We start from the raw sequence: 19,740 nt of genomic DNA, 5'->3' as shown, positions 1-19,740 counted from the left end.
TATTAGAGATCGCACGGGGTGCCGCTATCAAAAGGGTGCAAAAAATGGGGAAAAGGGGGGGGGAAATATTTGCAAAATTTTTTTTATGATAAATTGTTTTGTGTGCAAAACAAACTATTGCCGTCATGCAGGGAATGATACTCAAACAAAACTGTGACTTTTGATGCATTTCATTCCGCTGAAAACTCGAGGTGGTTGTTTTACTGGTGCGAATTAGGGGAGCCGAAACGATGTCTCACGTCGGGAAGGGGTGGGTGGATAAACCACTGTCTCCTCGCAAGGGGTTTGTAATTCATTTTAATCCCGATTTATTAATTTTAATCCTGTACTCAGTCGCTCAGGTACTTGATCGTCCCAACAAACTTCGAAGGGTGGGATCAAGCCAACATTCTTCTACAGTGGATATTTTCCTCGCATGAGAGTCGATTTTCACGTTGAAAAGTCTCCCCCAAAGAGAACAACAGGCCTACAACGGCACAAATATTCAATCATTACACTTCATTCATAATTTGAAATATAGATGGCTGCACTAAAAATTCACACACAACACTAGATACGCAATCAGACTGTTAGGTACACACACTGACACTTCCGGTACACCTCAATCTGTAGTAAATTACCCAAGGCGATAGACCGAAATTGTGCTCGGTTTGAAAGAAGGAAAGTACATCTTATATCTTTAGAATGCTGTTGGATGAGCACCTTTTTTTTTCGAATAATAATTGAATGTACAATGCAACGCACGCTTTTTTAATCCCGTGCATACGGAACGTCAGGTAATAGCGTGCGTGTACACACATTTACGCTATTACCTGACGTTCCGTATGCACGGGATTAAAAAAGCCTTAATGTGCCTTCCCTCAATGTTTTCTTCGTGTCGACAGACTTTTGGATATCACTGTATTCGGGTGTACTTGAAAAACTCATGGATAACTTTAAATAAAACATATGTAATTCAATGCGATCAACATTATGCTTATAGTCTTCCAAATCCTTGAGTGGGGTCCCTACGCCATAATTTTTGTAGGTCTTGGCCACGATCCCTGAGACCGCGGACCTGTGCCCTTTCAGTGCCCGATTTAGGATACCACGCCTGTTTCCAGTCATTATTTTTTTATTATTATTGTAAACGAAAAAAAAATTTAGTGTGGTAATTATTATTTTTTAATTAATTTCAAAAGCAGCCAAATGGAACAAAAAGATTGAATGGGAAAATTCTTAAATCAAATCAAATCATATCAAATTTATTCATTTTCAACATAATTACGTTATTCCACCATATGTAATATTCGTAATATTATATTTGGGCACGAGGCCCCCAGGCCATGTCCAGATAGGCGTAAGCGTTAGGATGGCGCAAGTTCTGCTGGATTTCTGATATAGCGGTCCCACTTTTTCTTCATTATTTCACCCGAATGGACTTTTTTTCGGAGCTCTGTGTGACCCCCCCCCTCCTGATTCCCTGCAATGCCATCTTTTATTGCATTTCACCATGACCCCTCTAGAATATTCCAGGGCCAAAAAATGCCCCCCCCCCCCATTGAGAACTACTTCTTTAGATCACGGGTATTCACCTGTTAGCATGAGCTTTTTCTCCACATTTGAATGGGTTTTACAGCTCTCCGTGACTTCCTTAACCACCTGTCGTGGCTCCCTTCGAATATCCCAGGATAGATAATGGCCAAGGGGTGAGAACAACTGGTTAATACATAGTTTCCCAAACTTCTTGTTCCTTCGCCCCCTTCATCAGTAATTTTTTTCCCACTCATCGTCCCCAACTCAAGTGAACCCATAGGATCCTGTGTTAAATCCGTAGCTTCTATCGCCCCCTGAATCATTCCATCGCCCATCAGGGGGCAATATTGCTACTTTGGGAAACACTGGGTAAATACTTTATCACACACCAATATATCATATATCGCCATATGGCGATTTCTAACTAGTCGAGTTGGGTGGGAAATGAGAAGGCGCCATCTATATCGGCGGTCGCCCCAGGATCGATAGGTAAAGAACTTTTTCCGATGTTCTTTTGGCTGGATTCGCCGTATGGACCTTAACGGCAACCTTTACAGTGGAAGACGAGCATCTTACCACTGCGCCACTCGGGCGATGACGCTGTTTACTGGCACTCTTGGGTGACAAAGTGTATATGCTGTTTCACATTGTTTTAAATCAGTCAACGAATTCAACAATAGTTTAATTTTCGATAAATGGTAAATTCAAATCTCATGCTTCACAAATAACATGAAATTCATGTCGGTTTCTCAAATTTGTGTCCGTAAATGATTCTTCACTGTCCTTTTCCGTAAATGATTCTTCACTGTCCTTTTCCGTCTCTTGAGTTCATTACTCGTCACGTACGGACGTTCCGCGCTGATTCCGGCAGAATAATCCCCGTACACTGGTTCGTACAAACTGAAAAGTCCACCCTTTTGCGTCTTGAAATTAATTAAGTCCAAGTTAGTCCCGACGGGCCTGGAGACGGGTCCTTCAAGACGCTTGTGTCCACCGGGAAGCTTCTCCGTCATCTTGATGAACCGTGGCGCTTCTCCAGGATTCGTCGACGGCACCTGGGCGTAATAGAACTTTCTCCAGCGACCGGGCTTGTGCTGACCGGCGTCACTGGCGTAGCGCACGAAGTCCTTGTTGTTGTAGAAGAAAGCTTTGTTGAATGGCAGCGTGGCAAGCGCGGCTCCATTCTTGGCCCATATCTTCATCATCTGTACTGCTATGTCCCAGCCTCCCCATAGCCTTATCAAGTTCTCGGGTTCGGTCAGTATCTGGACCAGAAGCCTTCCGTAGGACAGACCCGTCGTGTTCTGTTCCGTTATTATCGGGCCGTCGATAGTTTGGCACGGTATCAGTAGAAGCAGCGAAGTGACTAGCCATTGCAGTAACAGTCTCCTCTCACGCATCAATCTCATCGTACCTGCAATTAAGAAGTCGTATATGTAAAGAGGAATAAAAAGTCAGAGTTCATTGAAAAGTACAGGGTGTCCCACAAAGAACTCCCTGATATTAAAATGAAACAACTCAGAAACGGTGAATGATAGAAGAATAAAAAACAAGTGGTATGTTTATATATTGAAAGCTGTAAAAAAATCTGCTACAGAAGTTTCAAAGTTAGTTATAAATATTATTTACAGGTGTCACTAAACACTGAAGTCGCAGTATGAAGTCCGAGAAATGTGGGCTATAAACTGTTCTTTGCAAGTAGTCTCTCTCTCTCTCATTAAAGTCACATCACAATCAATTAAAAATGTGCAAGCTCAGAGATGGCGCAAATGATCATTACTGAACGCACAGCAGTTTGCAGTTTTGGAGCAATTTGTAGTCTAGGCTGGAGGATCGACGAGGTCCTCCGTGATTCATGCAAGATGGGGGGGGGGGGGTTCAACTACACCACGCCACAACGGTTTTCACCTTTCTTTCTTGAGGGGTCACTGCATTGAACTATTCCACATTCATTGGTACAAGCATGGATTGCCTCCATACTCACCCTATCTGCGTCTACTTTCTGTGGGGCAAATTGAATGACACCGTTTTCTGGAACAATCCTACAACACTGGGCGAGCTTCAAGATTCAATTCGTGAGGTATGTGTGTCTATTTCCGTTGAGAGATACTGCAGATGCTGACTGAAAATTCTTCGTTTGCGCCTTCTCTGTGTTGCGAAAAGTGCACATTTTGAATCGATTGTGATGTGATTGCAACGACTGCTTGCATAGGACATTTTATAAGCCTGTTTCTGTGGCTCAGTTCTGTGTCACCTGTCAGCAATATTTCTAATTTTGAAACTTCCGTGTACCTGATTTTTACAAATAAACATACCACTTCTTTTAATCTTCTGTCGATCATCGTTTCCGAGTTATTTCACATAAAATCAGGGAGTCCTTTGTGGAACACTCTGTATTTAAATATATTGAGAAAAATGATAAACGTCGATACATCCATCATTCGCATGACTGACCTGGGACATTTAGGACTGCCTAAATGCTTCTGATTGGACCAGAACACAATGCCTCTGTCGAAATTATATGGTGGGAAAAACTTGAATATAGAATCTTCTAAAGATAAAACTTCATAGGATTCAATTCATCAATCATATTCAGTGAAAAAGCATCAACTTGTCGTAAAATTGCGCTTCATTTTGTCCTTATTGTACGTGCGATTGCCACATCCATTTTTTACTTTGGATTATGAGCGTAAAAAAAGAATCGGCATTTCTACGTTAATGCACGCTTCATATATTCTAAGTTCTATTTCTCTCTCTCCGTTCTATCTGATTGATGCGATTCTTATCATATTTTTAGTTCACCATTGTTGATTTTGTATTCACAGAAAAAGACACAGCTATTTTTAGTTTATAAGACAATCAATGCATCATGGCTCTTTCAACTAAAATACGTTCTCTATTTCTGGGGTGAGAGTTCTTTGGGTAGAAATTTTCGGATATGTCCCGGTGCTCCGGGACGACACTTGTCTGTTCGATATTTTAAATTTTAGTGGGGGAAGGATTGTGAAAATTTTCTGCTGCTTTTAGACTTTAAAAATCTTACTATGAATTCAAAATATTTTTAATTCACCAACAAAGGTTATTTTCTTGATCAACTCGCGCACAAATTTAAGTTCATAAAATTACTGATGGAATCAGGGGTCTTCTTAAACGAGTTCGGGAAGCCCAAGGCCATTTTCTGGCTCTCACCGAGATTCGATTTTACCATATTTTGCGCTCTGAAAATGCAGAACTAGTGCAAAAAATAATTTTTTCAGAATTACAGCGAAAGTAATTCCGGATTTTCTGAAAAATGCACCATTTGAGCGGAAAATAATTTCAGAATTTCTGAAAATGCAGAATTAAGGCAAAAAAAAAAAAAAAAAAAAAAAAAAAAAACAGAATTACTGAATATTCAGAATAAGTACAAAAAATATTTTCAGAATTTCTTTAGATATTCTAATTTTTTTTACTAAAATATTTTACATTTATCCTCTCTCTTGTAGGGGCGAGGGAGCAGAGGGCCCACCTGCTCACGCCTATATCTAAATTGTTTACCTTCATGGCCTTCGTAAATGGGAATATAAATTTTATTTTGAACGGGAAATCGATATTATTCATCAGCATGACTATGAATTTCGAGCCTGTTGATATTTAAGGAATCTATGCTGATTTTCACACTTGAAACGTTTCTTAGTTACGTTTAGTTCTGTTGTGGTGGGTTGGTAAGATGCGGAGATACAGATGGGAAGGGTTCAGGGTACATGGGTTCAAACCCACCAACCTACAGAAAAATACACTTTGTTCCGCGGGGGGGGGGGGGTTGTAGTAGTAGTAGGTAGGGCCTCCAAAGGATGGCTCGGGGATCCATGATGTTCTTAAGTCAGCCGCCTCGTTGGGCAATTTGCCTGTTGTGGCGTTGTATTTGTATTGTATTGTATTGTATTGTCATGAATATGCATATCACCCTAACGAAAGAGGCGTGTTACCAGGATAAGAACTCACCCCACTTCAAATCTCTCACACCTGGCTCATCTCTTGACACTGGAGAATAGTGTTACATATACTTCTATAACATGTTTCTGAAACGACACATAATTATACGATTATCCATCACATATAAATCTGTTCAAAACTGCAGATTTACCCCCAAAATCTGAAATAGAACTTCAAGTTAAAAGGAAATACTAGTATCGGTCACACCGACATTGTGAAAAGAATGTTGTGTCAGGTGAACTTGGTGTTCATCTCTATGGAAAATTATGGATTGACGAAATTTCTTCGTGTGGACAAGAACCAACTGGGAACAAATAATTGACCAAAATTGGCTTCTCGATAATTCCATTGACTGTGGTTTGAATTCAACCGAAGCAAGGGTACACAACACTTCGCGGGCCAGATATACAATAGGTCTAGCGCTCGGGGGGTATCTATCGTGGCTTGTGTATAGATACTTTTTTAGAAACAAATTTTGCTGTTCAGATGGAACCCCCTTGGCAACCCGAAGGCCAGAGGTTGTGCTTTTGACAATAATTTCAAGTGCAACCTGCTTTGCACCATCCTCGATACATAGGTCTATTGAAAATATCATTTTTTTTATAATCTGTGGGATATACTGGGTAGCAGATTGAAAAATAATACTAAACCATACATGTACTTCATCTATATTTCTCTGCGGAACTTCTAACGATTCACACATTGATGCATGTTGCAATGTGCGTGAAAATGTTGTGAATTTAACGTGAAGTTTGTTTCTCTGTGTAACGCTTGTTATATGTAGCGCTGCCACCTACCATCAATTTTTCTAATTATGAGTGAATTGTAATGATTGAATAATTGTATCTTTGTAGGCCTGTTGCTTTCTGTGGCGAAGGTTGAAAAATACTGCGCGGCTAACACTATACACTGTTTGTTAAAATTTGCTAAGTCCTTTCCATTCACCCTGCTGTAGTAAAACATAAGAACTACAACTACTACTATTTACTTCTTAACCGTACATGCACCTCATGCACATTCCACTGTGGAATTTCTAACGAACCATCACATGTTTGTTCTTGAGTGTATGTAAGGCCCCTAACGTATTTATGTTGTCAGAGTTGAGCTTGTTTTGTGCCCATAGGTATACAACCTATGTTATTTTTCATCCGATATAACGACCCACAAAGATCATTAAAGTCAATACAACGTCCGAACTCAGCTCTACCCCCACTTCCGCCTCTTTTTTGCAAGAAATGTGCAAAACCGTGTTTTTATTTTGCCAAAATTATGTTTGACCTTGACATTGTATAGCTCGGTACATAAGTGCGTGCATGTAAAGAATAATATTAAAAAAAAACAACTTTTATTATTACTTTCTAACCACTCTGCAATTGCTCCTGTTATAACAAAATGAATAAAATATAATTTTTTATTCAGTAAAAATAAGAATTCATTATAACGTACGTTTTTCGTGCAACGAGGAGTTCGTTATAACTAGGGCCTCAGATTTTTAAGACCAAAAAAATCTTGAAAATATGCAAGCATTTATGACCAAAGAAACATAGAAATATGACCTTATACTTTATAAAAAATGTTATTATAATTTTCCCATTACTTCACTTCCCCTTTTTTGTGTTCTTGTCTTATTAAGTCAATAAAATAAACAAGAACTCATCAATTTACCTTTGTAATTAAAATTCTCTCACCTTTAGTACGTTCTAGAATCGGAATTTTGAGATGCAGTTTCAAATGTTAAAAAAAAACTGCTATTGCTTTAATATTTTGAGAAACTACTTTGCAGAGGGTTTTAAAAATTTGAAAAAATTGCCAATAGGAGTAATATTTGAACAAAGGCTTGTCAGAATCTAGTTTAAGATATCTAGTTTTTGCAATTTCGTTGGTTTCTCAAGCAGTGAATTGCAAGGTTGCTGCACATTAAATCAGTTTTGGGCTTGAAATTTAACATATTTAACAAAATACGATAAAGTACCACTGTTGAACCTTCTTTCTGAACCGAGGACAACTCCGGTCTGTCGTCACTGGGCACCAAATGTGTGTATGACTGCAGCTAAATTACTACACATGAATATACCTAACCGTCTGCGTGCGTATCTAGTGTTGAGTGTAAAGTTAGTAGTGCCTCTACATTTCGAATTGTGAGTAAAGTGTGATGCTTGAATAGTTGTACCGTTGCAGAAGGGCCGCAAAAAGGAAAGGGTGGGAGGGGGAAGGTCTGGTGCCCAGGGCGTTGACTCGACCAGAGGAAGTCGAATTTGCTTTTTGTTCGTTTAGGAGGAACTCCAAAATGGGAACTTGCCCCGGACGACAGTGTCAATTTTTGTTGTGTTTAGGCCCGAGAAAAATGCATTGAACGTGAAGATTTTAATTTTCCGATTGAATAAGATCAGTTTCCCCTTCAAAACCATAGCAAGAGGATCCTCCGAGAACAAAGAAGTGGTTGCTGGAAATGCAAACGCTTCTTTTTTTTCCCAGAAAAAAAGGGGAAAAAGAAAGACAAGAATCCATAGCGTATAAGTGCATACATACTATATCTCTGTGAAGAAAATTCCTACAGATTAAAATTTTCATTGATAAAATGACAAAATAAAAAAAAATATCTATTGCTTGAAAATTCCAAAAATATGACCGATCGTTCAGAAATGCATTTAAAAAATGACCTATAGCTACAAAATGTCCTCCAAATGTCCGGTACATCTGACCTCTAAATATGTATTTATAAATATTATATTTATAATATTTATTAATATCTATATTATAAATATATATTGAACGATCAATATATCGATCGTTCAGAAATGCATTTAAAAAATGACCTATAGCTCAAAAATGTCCAAAATATGACTTTTCATAGAAAAATACGACATGTCCTAAAAATCCGAGCCCTAGTTATAACGAACGTCGACTGTTTTTCTTTAGTTATGAATAGCACCAACACCTCATTTCATTCCCGACCTTCGTGACCCATGCCGTAAGTTTAATGTGGGGGGAACACGCATTTTACCTATCCCATTAATGGGTTTTAATATTTTAGCTGACTCTGTACCTGCACAAATACTGGTACCTCCAAGTCTATGAGCTACAATTATATGTACATCTCTGTAGAATTTTTTGATTAACGCCATGATTTTTGTTATGATGTGTCCTACGTTGAGGTTCGGTGTCCCTTTTTAAGAGCCTCAAATAGTAGCATTCGGCATTCGAGTTCCTAAAAGGCCTCAGATGTTGTTGTTCCTTTGTTTTTGAACTTATTATTCGGGGTCTGACCTTCAAGAAGACCGATAAAGGCTTCAATTGTAACGCATGTCAAGACCTTAATCTTGCTTGTTTATTTCCCTGGTGTTTGTATACCCGTTTGGAGTAAATTCGATCAGTCCACGCTGCGCAACACACAGAAAAGAAGTCAGGTTTTACAAAGTAAGCATGCTCGAGATCTTATTAGAATCAACTAGACAAACACATAGCAGCAGCAAAACTGACCTCTAAAAATGACCACAGAGAATACAAGAAACTTATTCAAATCCCTTTATTAGAATCATATATTGACTTAGTCTTAAAGAGATAGATTTGCTACTCAATTAGTAAATTACAAAGAGGATTATGATTTATTACATATTGCAACACAACAGAACTTTGTGTCACCTGGTCATTGCTATTATAATCTGTATGACTGAAAGAGACCACGCGTGAAACAATGTACACGTTTGTTTCAAAAAATTAGAACACCCTAGAAATTCGGCAGTAAAATTCATGCAATGCTCAAGTTTTAAAGCCTGTTTTTCTCTTCAAGTGAAATTTAAATCTCAGTTTCAAAAAAAATTTTTTTGAGCGTATCTGTGGTAAAAAAATAGCATAAAGTAGATTAAATGCAACTGAAAATGTCGAAAATGTTTTTCCCATTTGTGCCACAAAGAGTGGAATATTTTAAATATGCGTAATATGTATGTTAATTTAAACCACCACTTTTCTAAAAATTTCATCTAAAAAAATTTATTTATTTCAACGCCGCCCCGCTGACAAACAACGTGTGTATTACTGTTCATGAATATTTTCAGGCTTTTCAGTAAACATGCTCGAGATCTTATTAGAGTCAACTAGGCAAACATAACTAAGCGAATTATTGACAAAGATAGCATGGAAGGATATCTACTTGTGAGTACCAAGTATCTAAAAATAATAAAATTACATAAAAATAATAAAACATTAAATAGTGTTAGAATGACAGTTAAAAATTCTATGTGAGCTTAAAACGTGCTTATAAATCTCGGAATAACACAGAACGCTGGTTGTGACATCTATTACCAAAATCTTCAACTAAAACAATATCAAGTCCAGAAAAACGATTTAAAATCTAAAAAAATGTAAGTTCGCAAATGCAAAAGTGTTGTGGACAAAAATGAGATTATATGAAGTGTAAAAAATATGCGAAATTGCTACATTCTGTCTGCGTGGGAATTGCTGATTGTTCATCGAAGAATGTCTAAGGCAAAAAAGGACGCTTACTTGTGCTTTCAGTGTAAAATTAATTCAGAAACAAATGAAGTGCAACAAAAACCAGCCGGCACAGATGCAATATTGGAACAAATCGAGAAGAGTCCTGGAAAAGCTCCGACAAGAAATGAAAGGCACTTTTTTTTCATGTGGCGATTCAAAATCTATCGACAAAGCATTCGAAATAAACAAAGAAATGACAGACAACAAAATCAATTGGCTACAACTCAGCGCCAACATTATTTATTTACCAACCTTGAACGACTTCCTTTTTATATTCCCCCTAATCACCTTCTTCAATGCCTTTCTTTTTTCAGTAATTGATGACAAGTCACCTATTCCACTTTTACACTCTCTAAACACCATTTTTTTCTCAAGATAAAGATTGCACACTTTTTATACAAATACAACGCCACAACAGGCAAATTGCCCAACGAGGTGGCTGACTTAAGAACATCATGGATCCCCGAGCCCCTACCTACTACTGCTACACCACACATGCACCCCCCCCCCCCCCGCGGAACCCCCCAACGAATTGGTACATGCGGGAATGTGCGTGTACGTGTAGTGCAACCTGACGTAAAGTTTGTTTCTGTGTAATGCTTGTTATGTGTAGTGCTGTCATCTGCCCCCAGTTTTACTAACTATGAGTGAAGTGTTATGGTTGAATGATTTACCGTTGTAGGACTGTTGCTCTCTGTGGCGAGACTTTTTAACGGGGAGATCGGCTCGCATTTGCGCCTTGAAGTTGGGAACCACAGAAAACCAACTTCAGCCGACCACCACTGTGGGGTTCGAACCCGGATTCTCGCATCACGAGTCCGGCACTATAACCACTCGACCACCACAGCGGAATATTATTCTTCGCAAATAATATTGAATATGAAAAGTGCGTAATTATTATATTGCTAGCTGTAATACCCGGCGCCAAAGCGGCTCGAGGATCTTTATACAGCTTTGCCCGGCGCTGACCGGGTTTTCTTCAATTGTTGGGAGAATTGAAAAACTGACAAACCAAACCATTATAAAGACATGAACATAATAATACTGGCAGTGAACATAATAATACTGGCAGTGAACATAATAATACTGGCAGTGAACATAATAATACTGGCAGTGAACATAATAATACTGGCAGTGAACATAATAATACTGGCAGCATTAAAGAAGTGACAAACCAGTCACTTCTTTAATGCTGCGATATCTTTATGAGGAGCATTTAAGTTAAACCTCCTCCTCCTCTTGCCGTTCAAGTATTACGTAAGCAAATTTTTTGACATTTTTGACCCCCTCCGCAAATCTGAAACCCCCTCGATGCTGACGTAATACTTGAATGACCCCTACCCAGATCAAGGCCCACCGCTCTGCTTTAATGAAGAGATTTTAACAGGTGTTTGAAGAAGATCTGGGCCATGCTGGAAGCTGTGAGTGTATGAGTTGTGAACCTAACGTGAAGCCTGTTTCGGTGTAAGGCTTTTTATGTTCAGTGCTGTCATCTGCCGTCAATATTTATAGATATAAGTGAAGTGCAATGATTGAATAATTGTATCGTTATAGAGGCCTGTTGCTCTCAGTGGCGAGACTTTTCAACTGGGAGATCAGCTGGTATTCTCGCCTCGAAGTTGGGAACTATAGGAAACTAACTTCAGCCGACCAACACTGTAGCAACGGTGAGGAATTATTTTTAAGTTAGGCCGGTCCACTTTAAAAGTTTGATAAAAGTTCTTTTATAAAACTTGAAAGATGCAACCAACCATAGGCGTACGCAGAATTTTCTCGGGGGAGGGGGGTTACGTTTTTTCCTGCAAAATAACACTATAATCTCGGCTTGGGGGGGGGGGTTAGAATCCGCACCCCCCACTCCCTTGCTTACGCCAATGCAACCAAAAAGTATATCGATTACATAATAGCATCAGGTTCCCCTTACGCATAACGCCAGTCTTAACTTGAAAAAAGAATCATTAAAAATCTGTTTGAAAACGGTAAAATGAGGTACACATATTATGTGTACCTCATTTTTCGTTTCAGAGAGGAGGATAAGCAATGTTAACCGATGTTTATTCGAATACTAGTATTTTTTGGGGGGCATGGAACGAATTACACTAGTACTTTTTAATAACGGACACCCATGGGAACAATTGCTTTCCCGCTAATTGGGAGTACGATATGCAATGGTACCTTGTTTATAGGACTTTCACATTTATACGACGTTTGTCTTCGGTCGCAGTTGATTTCTGTGTATATGTGTTACTATAGTGATACGGCAGTGGTTATGCATAATCACCAACCGTCTTAATAAACAAAGTTTGATTAAATTTCACTACATTTATCACTTTTATCGGCAATTATACATAATTCCCAAATGAAATTGGAAGGTCTAATAAATATGGAAACATTTATAACCTTCCTTCTCTTTATTAAACCAATTAATTATTTTTATTCCTACATGATACATGCACTACACATACTATTTTGCAATGAAAAATTAAATTGAAATAAGTGTGAAGAAGACAAAAACATTCATAGCACCATTACCAGTCTTGTAATGTTGGCTTTCTTCACACATATCAAAAAACAAAACCAACATTACCATTCGAATTCAACACCCAGGAACATAGTTATGTTCATTAATTAAGTAATTAATTATTTACTAACACACGAGCTTGGGATTAAACATGATTTTAGTTAGATATGATAAATTCTCGGCTTATGACCAAAAATGAATAAATTGGAGTTTGGAAAAAAAAAAATTAGGAAAAAAATAGGAAAAAAAAAATTAGAGTTTGCTTAATCTTATTGCCGCTATCGAGAGTTTCTGCTATATATATAACGGGGAGTGAAATACATTAAAGCCCTATTAAACGGGACCGGGGATTAGAAAATTGTCCGTTAATGGGAGGTGTCTGTTAACGGGGAGTGTCCGTTAGGTGAAAGGATATTCATTATTTTATTGTAGGGGAAAAATTGCTATGACATGCGAGTATTTTGCAAGAACGGATTAATAAGCAGTTACATTTATATATTTTTCACTGTATTTTGCCAATTCATTCAATTTCCAACGACGGAAAACATTTCAATTCTAGATGGACCCGATGGTTGTAGATGACTTCAGACAATAATCTCGCACTTTCTATAACCATCATCAAGGAGAACAATTTGTCATGGGATAGGGATGGCATTCGGATTCAATGGAACGACTGATATTGGTTTTTTGTGAAGTCGGTAGAAATCCAAAGACTATCGGAACATTATTGGAACGAATTCCTTCCAATAAGGAGCGCAATAGTTATTGTTAGTTGTTTCAACAGTCGACGCTCCCTATTCCCACATCTGCATTCAAATACAAATACAAATACAACGCCACAACAGGCAAAATGCCCAACGAGGTGGCTGAGAAAAAGATGCCCATAAAAATATGGATGTCATATATTTCAAAAATATAGCAACCCAATTAAAAATGCAATTAACAAAAATTGTAAACAATATATACACATGATAAAATATTATACAATGCCCATAAAGAATACTTATGGTTGTCTTATAAACACCAGTGCAAGGTTAATTGATAATAAGTGAAGTGAGTTGGAATGGTCAGTATGAGTCCAAACCTAAATCTAGTGGAAAACTGTTGAGGGGGGGGGGGTTATTATCATTTCGTGTTTATTCCCAACGTCGTTAGTTTTCAAGTATTACAGCGAATTATGCGAAGTGGGTTTTCTGTGGATTCCGTTCTTCTTATACACGTCCAGGGAAGGCCAAAAGTCAAGTTTCCACCAGGAATTCTGATGTCGATATACTTTTGAATCAGGCTGTTTTTTTAATTTTTTAACATTTGTTAATTCATTTCTTGAGAAAAATTCTGCTCAACTATTGTGAAATGATTTTGATGTGCGACGGTTGATTTGTTATTCAAGAAAAACGATTGTCTGCGACAGATTGCAATTATACTTTATCATCTACAGAGATTTATACTGTGATTCTAAGATTTGACGAAACTTGAAACAAGAAATTATCCAGTCCATTTTATTCAAGCGAAAAAAAAGTGAAGTGAACTCTAAAAAAAAATAATACAAATCCACAGAAACATTTTAAGATGTTAAATTATATATTGCATTTTTTTCATTAATTATAATGACAACTGTGGTTTTTTTTGGTTTGCACTGCTTTTTTTTACTTACTTATGTACCAACATTTTACATAAGTTTTTAAAACTGAATAAGATTTTTTTTTCTTAGGGGGGAGGCACTGACAGCAACTAACTTTTCTCTTTAGGTTCGATTGACAAAAGGTTTCTGTGGTGCCACAGAGAAAGAGCCCCACGATTATTTTTGCCCCGGGCTCCGTATCTGGTAAGGGGGGGCGGGGCAGATATCACAACATAACAATTTCATTTGTTTCCAAAATTCTTCACGTTAAAATCACCCAGTATTGAAACCACATTAGATACAATTTTTGCATCTAAACCAGCTAAATTCTGTAAGAAAATGAAAATTTTTTAAAATACTCGGAGAATAGAGAGAAATAGAAAAAGAAAAGAATAATTTGGGGGATCGAGAGAAATTCTTGAAATTTTTATCTTTAGCTTGAAACTGCCAAATTTTTTTTTAGAGTACTCGGGATGACGACTTGATAACTAAATATAGAGCGATCAAAAACTAAGGAAACATAACATAAAAGAAAAGCTTAATGTCACCTATAACAGCTACAATTAATTATATTCAATATGTTTAATTTCACATAAACAAAATAAAAAATTCCAATTCAATGAATGAATAATGATAGTTAATAACATGATATAGGTTGTAGTAATAGTAGTTAAGTTATATAGTTCGAATAATCCATTAATTTTTTCTTTTCATTTTAAAAACTACTGTACATTGCATGGCTTCATTATAATGATTCCGCAGTAGTAAAAACGTGCTATCTGATTACTTTCTCTAGATGATATCGATCGTGATTCTCTGTCTGTCTATCAGGAAATATCAGTTGGCCCATAAAAATCATTAATTAATCATTCATTCATTACGGAAAAAAAAAGTTAACTACTCACGCTCCAAGCAAGGTGTTAAGGCGGCGAACTTCATTCGGGAGGTTTCAAGCCATTGTCTTCGTTGGGATTGACCACTAATAATATACCGGTCTGCGAAAATCCATCTTCCAGTAAGTTCACAATTTAGTCCAATAACCTACTACCGAACTAAAACCGAGCCCATGGAAAGAAAAAGTGCCGTTATCCAAGTCAATTTTCTATCTATCCCTCTCTTCCTCTTTTACTCCCCTTATTGTTATTTTGTTTGCATGTTTCGACGCTAGAGGTCGCTTTTATCGATTGTGACATGTCAAAGCTGCCATTGACCGATAAAAACAGTAATAAATGGAGGGAAGAAAAGGATTGAGAATAGCGAAAGGAAAATGTGAGAAAACTAGTTTTTTCCTCCCCATTCTTTTTCTTGAGTAGCGTGTATGTATAACACGAAAGCATATGGTCAAGTTGTAAAATTTGACGCACTGACATGACTTACAAAATACGGTAACGGGTAGAGAGGAAAAAATAAAAAATAATAATAAAGAAATTTTCTACGGTTTTTTGACCTTGTAAAATTAACAGCATTTCTAAGAGCTCTATCGAGGAAATGAACTATACTTTTTTTATTTTTATGGCTGGATTTTATTTATTTATTTTTAGTAGTTATGCGAGTGTCCCTGTAGTGTTGCTTTGCTTGACGCCGTTTTTCGATTCCATTCAATGAGTTTCTTTATTTTTGGTGGTTTTAATGAACTAACCTCGTTTGAGAAGTCATTGCAACTTCTTTTGACAAGACTTTTTTTATTTTAGTGTGACAGAATCAGGGTAGAGTTTAGAGTTTCTCAAAATAACAACCTTTTCAATAGAAGAGTGTCTTTCACAAATTTTTAAAGCTTTTTATTTATGTTAATAGTCAATCGATTTCAGAATATATTAGGCAAAACCTCTTTGAAAGAGATATCTGAAGTTATTGCTCATTTTGGTTCGAACAACCCACGTTTCTTCATCTTTAATAATTATTTTTTTTGCAAATTTTCAAATATTAAGAAAAAAAAGCATTATTAACACCTTACGCGCAAGATTAAATTGCATAGGTATCTATGTAATCAAATAAAAATCGATTGAAATATAGGAAACAGTTCCGTTCATAAAAGGATGCAAAAAATTGGCATTTATTTGGCTCAAACTTATTTAAAATTTAATTTATAATTGAAATTCTTAAAAATTAAACACCTTGCTTCATTTTACGAATTGAACAGTTTTCTTTATTTTGAGAATCAGTTTTTATTCGAATACGCTGATTTTATGCTCTATTTTATTATGCGCGTAAGATGTTAATAATGCATTTTATTTGCTTTATGTTTGAAAGTTTTTTTAAAAAAAAAGAGGTATTAGAGATATGTAAAATATTTTATTAACATAGCATAGCATATACAATCAAAAATATGTGTACATAATCTGCAATAAATCAATGGTTAAATGATGCTTTTAATGATATTTCCACTAAGAGCATATTCATTTAAGGCTTTTTGACCATTTTTATTTAAAGGGCGATGGGACAATGAATGAATGAACGAACGCCAGAACTTTGCCACTGGACTTATCCTGTTGCCGAGATCTCTTCCAGCCCAGCTCGTGGCAGAGTCTGGAACACTTTATTTTGTGCCAAAAGGAAAAAAAAAACATATTTTCCCCGGACAATTGGGTACTGTCTCGTTTAACAAATTTTGTGGTGATTACAGACTTAAGTTTCGTGGTAGGGTGATGGGACAGATGGTGTTCACGTATTTACATTGGATTCCATGGGTTTTTGGAAAGATGATGGAAAAAAATTTAATCGTCCAAAGGGTTAAAAGAAACGAGATTCCTTAATTTACAAAATTATATTGTATGCATTTTGATTAAGTTATGCCCTAATATATTTCACGCAGGAATTTAAATAATTTTCCAGTGGCTTAATAAATATTTTTAAGTAAAAATATTTACTAAGCCACTGGAAAATTATTTAAATTTTACACTTTAAAAATTACACTTGATCTGATGAGAAATATTTGAGCATATTATTTTTGATAATCATTAAAAAAAATATTTAAAATACCATGCTACTAATGAAATGGGCATGAAGTTTAATAGTGAAAATTAATGGTCGTCACTCGTCATTTGGTGACCAGACATTTAAGAGTGAAGACTGATATTTTTTGCTCTAGTCACCACCAGTTATTTTTATTTATAGCAATTATAGTTTCCTTCCACTTCGCGTACAAGCGTTTGGCAACAAATTTTGATGACCTGTATTTGAAATATCAGCGATAAATCTGATAAAAAAAACTGCTGACCCCTTGTTCGTATGTTAGAAATAGAAGGGGAGAAAAAGATCAGTGCAGTAGATTTCTCTTTCATCCCTCACCCCACTAAAAACACAACCACTAAAAAGAAATTAAAAAAAAAAAAACAACTTCCGTCAATAAGGTTATATTGAAGCTTCGCGATGATGAGGAAAGAGGTAAAAAAAACAGAGAGAGCTAGAATGAATTTCTTCCGTTCACGTTTGAACGAGATATCTTGTCCTCGACCATTGAGGAGTTAAAATAAGTTTCTTAGTATGTTTTTTTTTGTGGGAGAAAGAAAGAAATGTTGCTGAGAGCAGGCTTTAACAGTGGTTGAATAGAGATTCCGCAGAGCACCCCACCCTATAAAGCTACCGCCATATCCAAAAGAAATTATGACAACCAAAATGTATTTATAACCAAAAGTGTTTCACCATATCCAAAAGAAAAAGAGTCAACATTGAAATTATTGGCTTTTTCTTCTACATTTTTTGCTCACTTTCGTGAATGGCACTGGATTTAGCAGGTCTAGTCGCCACTGACGAGTAGGGAAATTTCATATTATGGTTCAATGAAGCAAAATAAATTAAAACATCATTAATATTCCAATGTTTATTGGTCGCTCAATGTGTTCGAAAAACTGGAATTAACAAAATTTTTATATATTATATATACAGCAATACAGTATATTTTGTTTCCTAAAGCTTTTTTATTAGAAAAATTTTCAAAATACAAGTACAAAAAATAATTTGAATGTTACTGAAGACAACTAATAATCATACATATAAAAAAGACCGCTTTTCTCACTTTTAAAAACTAACAAAATGAATTCTATCAACTTGAGAAGAACATTGTAAAAAATTATTTAGTAAATTTAGTAAACTTTAAAGACCTGTTTTGTATGCGATAAAAAAACACCATGTAAAAATATTTTTTCTCTAAGTCCATTCGAGTATGCCCTCTAGCAACAAAATTTTATTTTTAGTATTGTTTACTTGAAGAAAATGTAACTTGTTTTATTACACGCTATTTACACGCTTGTTATGTACTGAAAGCGAAATTCTCTCATGTTAATTTCAGGGATTAGGCACGCCTGAGTGCCGATCTTCCTATTCCTAATATAATAGTTGAAGTCAGACGAAGGAACGAAATTTCTGTTTTGAATTTGTTTGCTTGAAAACACGATCTGTGGTTATTTTATACATCTTTCCTTGATCAAAGGAATCAGCTCACTCTTGTGGTAGACGTACCTCTTGAATCTTATGGAAAAAAATTAATTCTATATAAGCCTATCTCTTTGTAATTTCGAAGGGAAAAGGTTTCGGATGTAATTTACAGATGCAGTTCAGGGGGGTTCTCAAGCAAACTGACCCCAGACTTATACCGAATAAAGACTAAAATAATGAATGTCTCTCTGGTTTCAATATTTTTTGTAAACCCATCACAGAATAGGGAAGAAATAAAATTGATAATGGTCCATAAATTCGTAAATGGTTTAAAATGTCTTAAAAATTGAAGGAGAATCGGTATATTTGAATGTGATTTGCAAAAATGTTATACTCACGAAAGAGAATTTTTTTTGGTGTGGGAAAAATATTCAAATTTCTGTTGATAGAGGACGATGTACGAAAGCAAATCACTGGAAATATGTGAATCACAGTCCTATAAAATGCAGGGGTACGATCGATCAACAGCTCACTTCTGAATTTTCTTGTTACTGGCGCTTACATAAGGTTTTCATTGTGATGTTGGCATTGATGGATAAAGCACTGTTGGTTAAGTTGTTTTACCTCTACCACGAATCACCGGGTGGAGCTTTACGAACGTTTCGAATGCAGAAGAGATTGAAGAAAGGTTCAGGTCTAATCAGTGTTATCCGAAAAAATAATTTTGAAGAGCAATTTCACTCCCCTTCAAAATTATAAGGGTATTTTTGTAAAATGAGAAGTTTTTTTTCAATGAAAAATAATATCAAAAAATTACCTGAAATTTTGGAGAATTAATTAAAGAGTATTTTCACTCCCCAACGAAATTCGGAGCAATAAAATTGAATTTCGATGTGTGAATCACGCGTCTAAATTCGTATTGGTGAACGCTGGGGCCCAACCACTCCTGCCGGACTAGTATCTAGCTCCCCCTGTCAACAAAAATTTTAACTTTTTTTTTTTTCTGTATTAAAAAAAAATAATAATAATCCCCCTTACTGAGAATAACTTTTATTGAAACCGCATTCAAATATACCTCCTCCTAACCAGAGCAGGGACTACCGCTCTGTCTCATGCATTCAAATATACCAATTTCTTCAAGTTTTATGAGTTTTTAAAGTATTTACAAATTTATGGGCCACCATGTATACCGTAGACATGTAAATATGCACAAATTTTTGTGTTGAAAAATAACAATTTA

At 36.2% G+C, this 19,740-nt stretch overlaps 1 protein-coding gene across 2 annotated transcripts; it reads right to left on the bottom strand.

Annotated features, from left to right (window-relative positions):
• Positions 1-1,223: 1,223 nt before the first annotated feature.
• On the bottom strand, positions 1,224-15,304 carry LOC149089856 (uncharacterized). Of its 2 annotated transcripts, XM_089252183.1 has the most exons (3): positions 15,032-15,303; positions 5,500-5,576; positions 1,224-2,929 (listed from the first exon to the last, which is right to left on the bottom strand). In XM_089252183.1, exon 3 carries the CDS (start codon positions 2,922-2,924, stop codon positions 2,265-2,267), a length of 660 nt encoding a protein of 219 aa, XP_089108309.1. In that variant the 5' UTR covers positions 2,925-2,929; positions 5,500-5,576; positions 15,032-15,303; the 3' UTR covers positions 1,224-2,264. The 2 variants fall into 2 exon arrangements, with proteins under 2 accessions (XP_089108309.1, XP_089108381.1); XM_089252255.1 differs by lacking the exon at positions 5,500-5,576 and having other exon boundaries at positions 15,032-15,304.
• Positions 15,305-19,740: the final 4,436 nt, after the last annotated feature.

The sequence above is a fragment of the Pholcus phalangioides genome, unplaced genomic scaffold (assembly GCF_987345545.1).
Source record: "Pholcus phalangioides strain wild (caught in Gottingen) unplaced genomic scaffold, Ppha-v1.0 ptg000001l_1, whole genome shotgun sequence".
NCBI lineage: Eukaryota > Metazoa > Arthropoda > Arachnida > Araneae > Pholcidae > Pholcus > Pholcus phalangioides.
Note: the sequence above shows the minus strand (reverse complement) of the source record. Positions and strands in the feature narration are given on the sequence as shown.

Coding starts and splice junctions, on each gene's coding strand:
- LOC149089856 (XM_089252255.1), bottom strand. CDS start 15,065: ATGAAGTTCGCCGCCTTAACACCTTGCTTGGAGC. Junction 2,930..15,031: donor CTTAACACCTTGCTTGGAGC/GTGAGTAGTTAA, acceptor TCTTAATTGCAG/GTACGATGAGATTGATGCGT.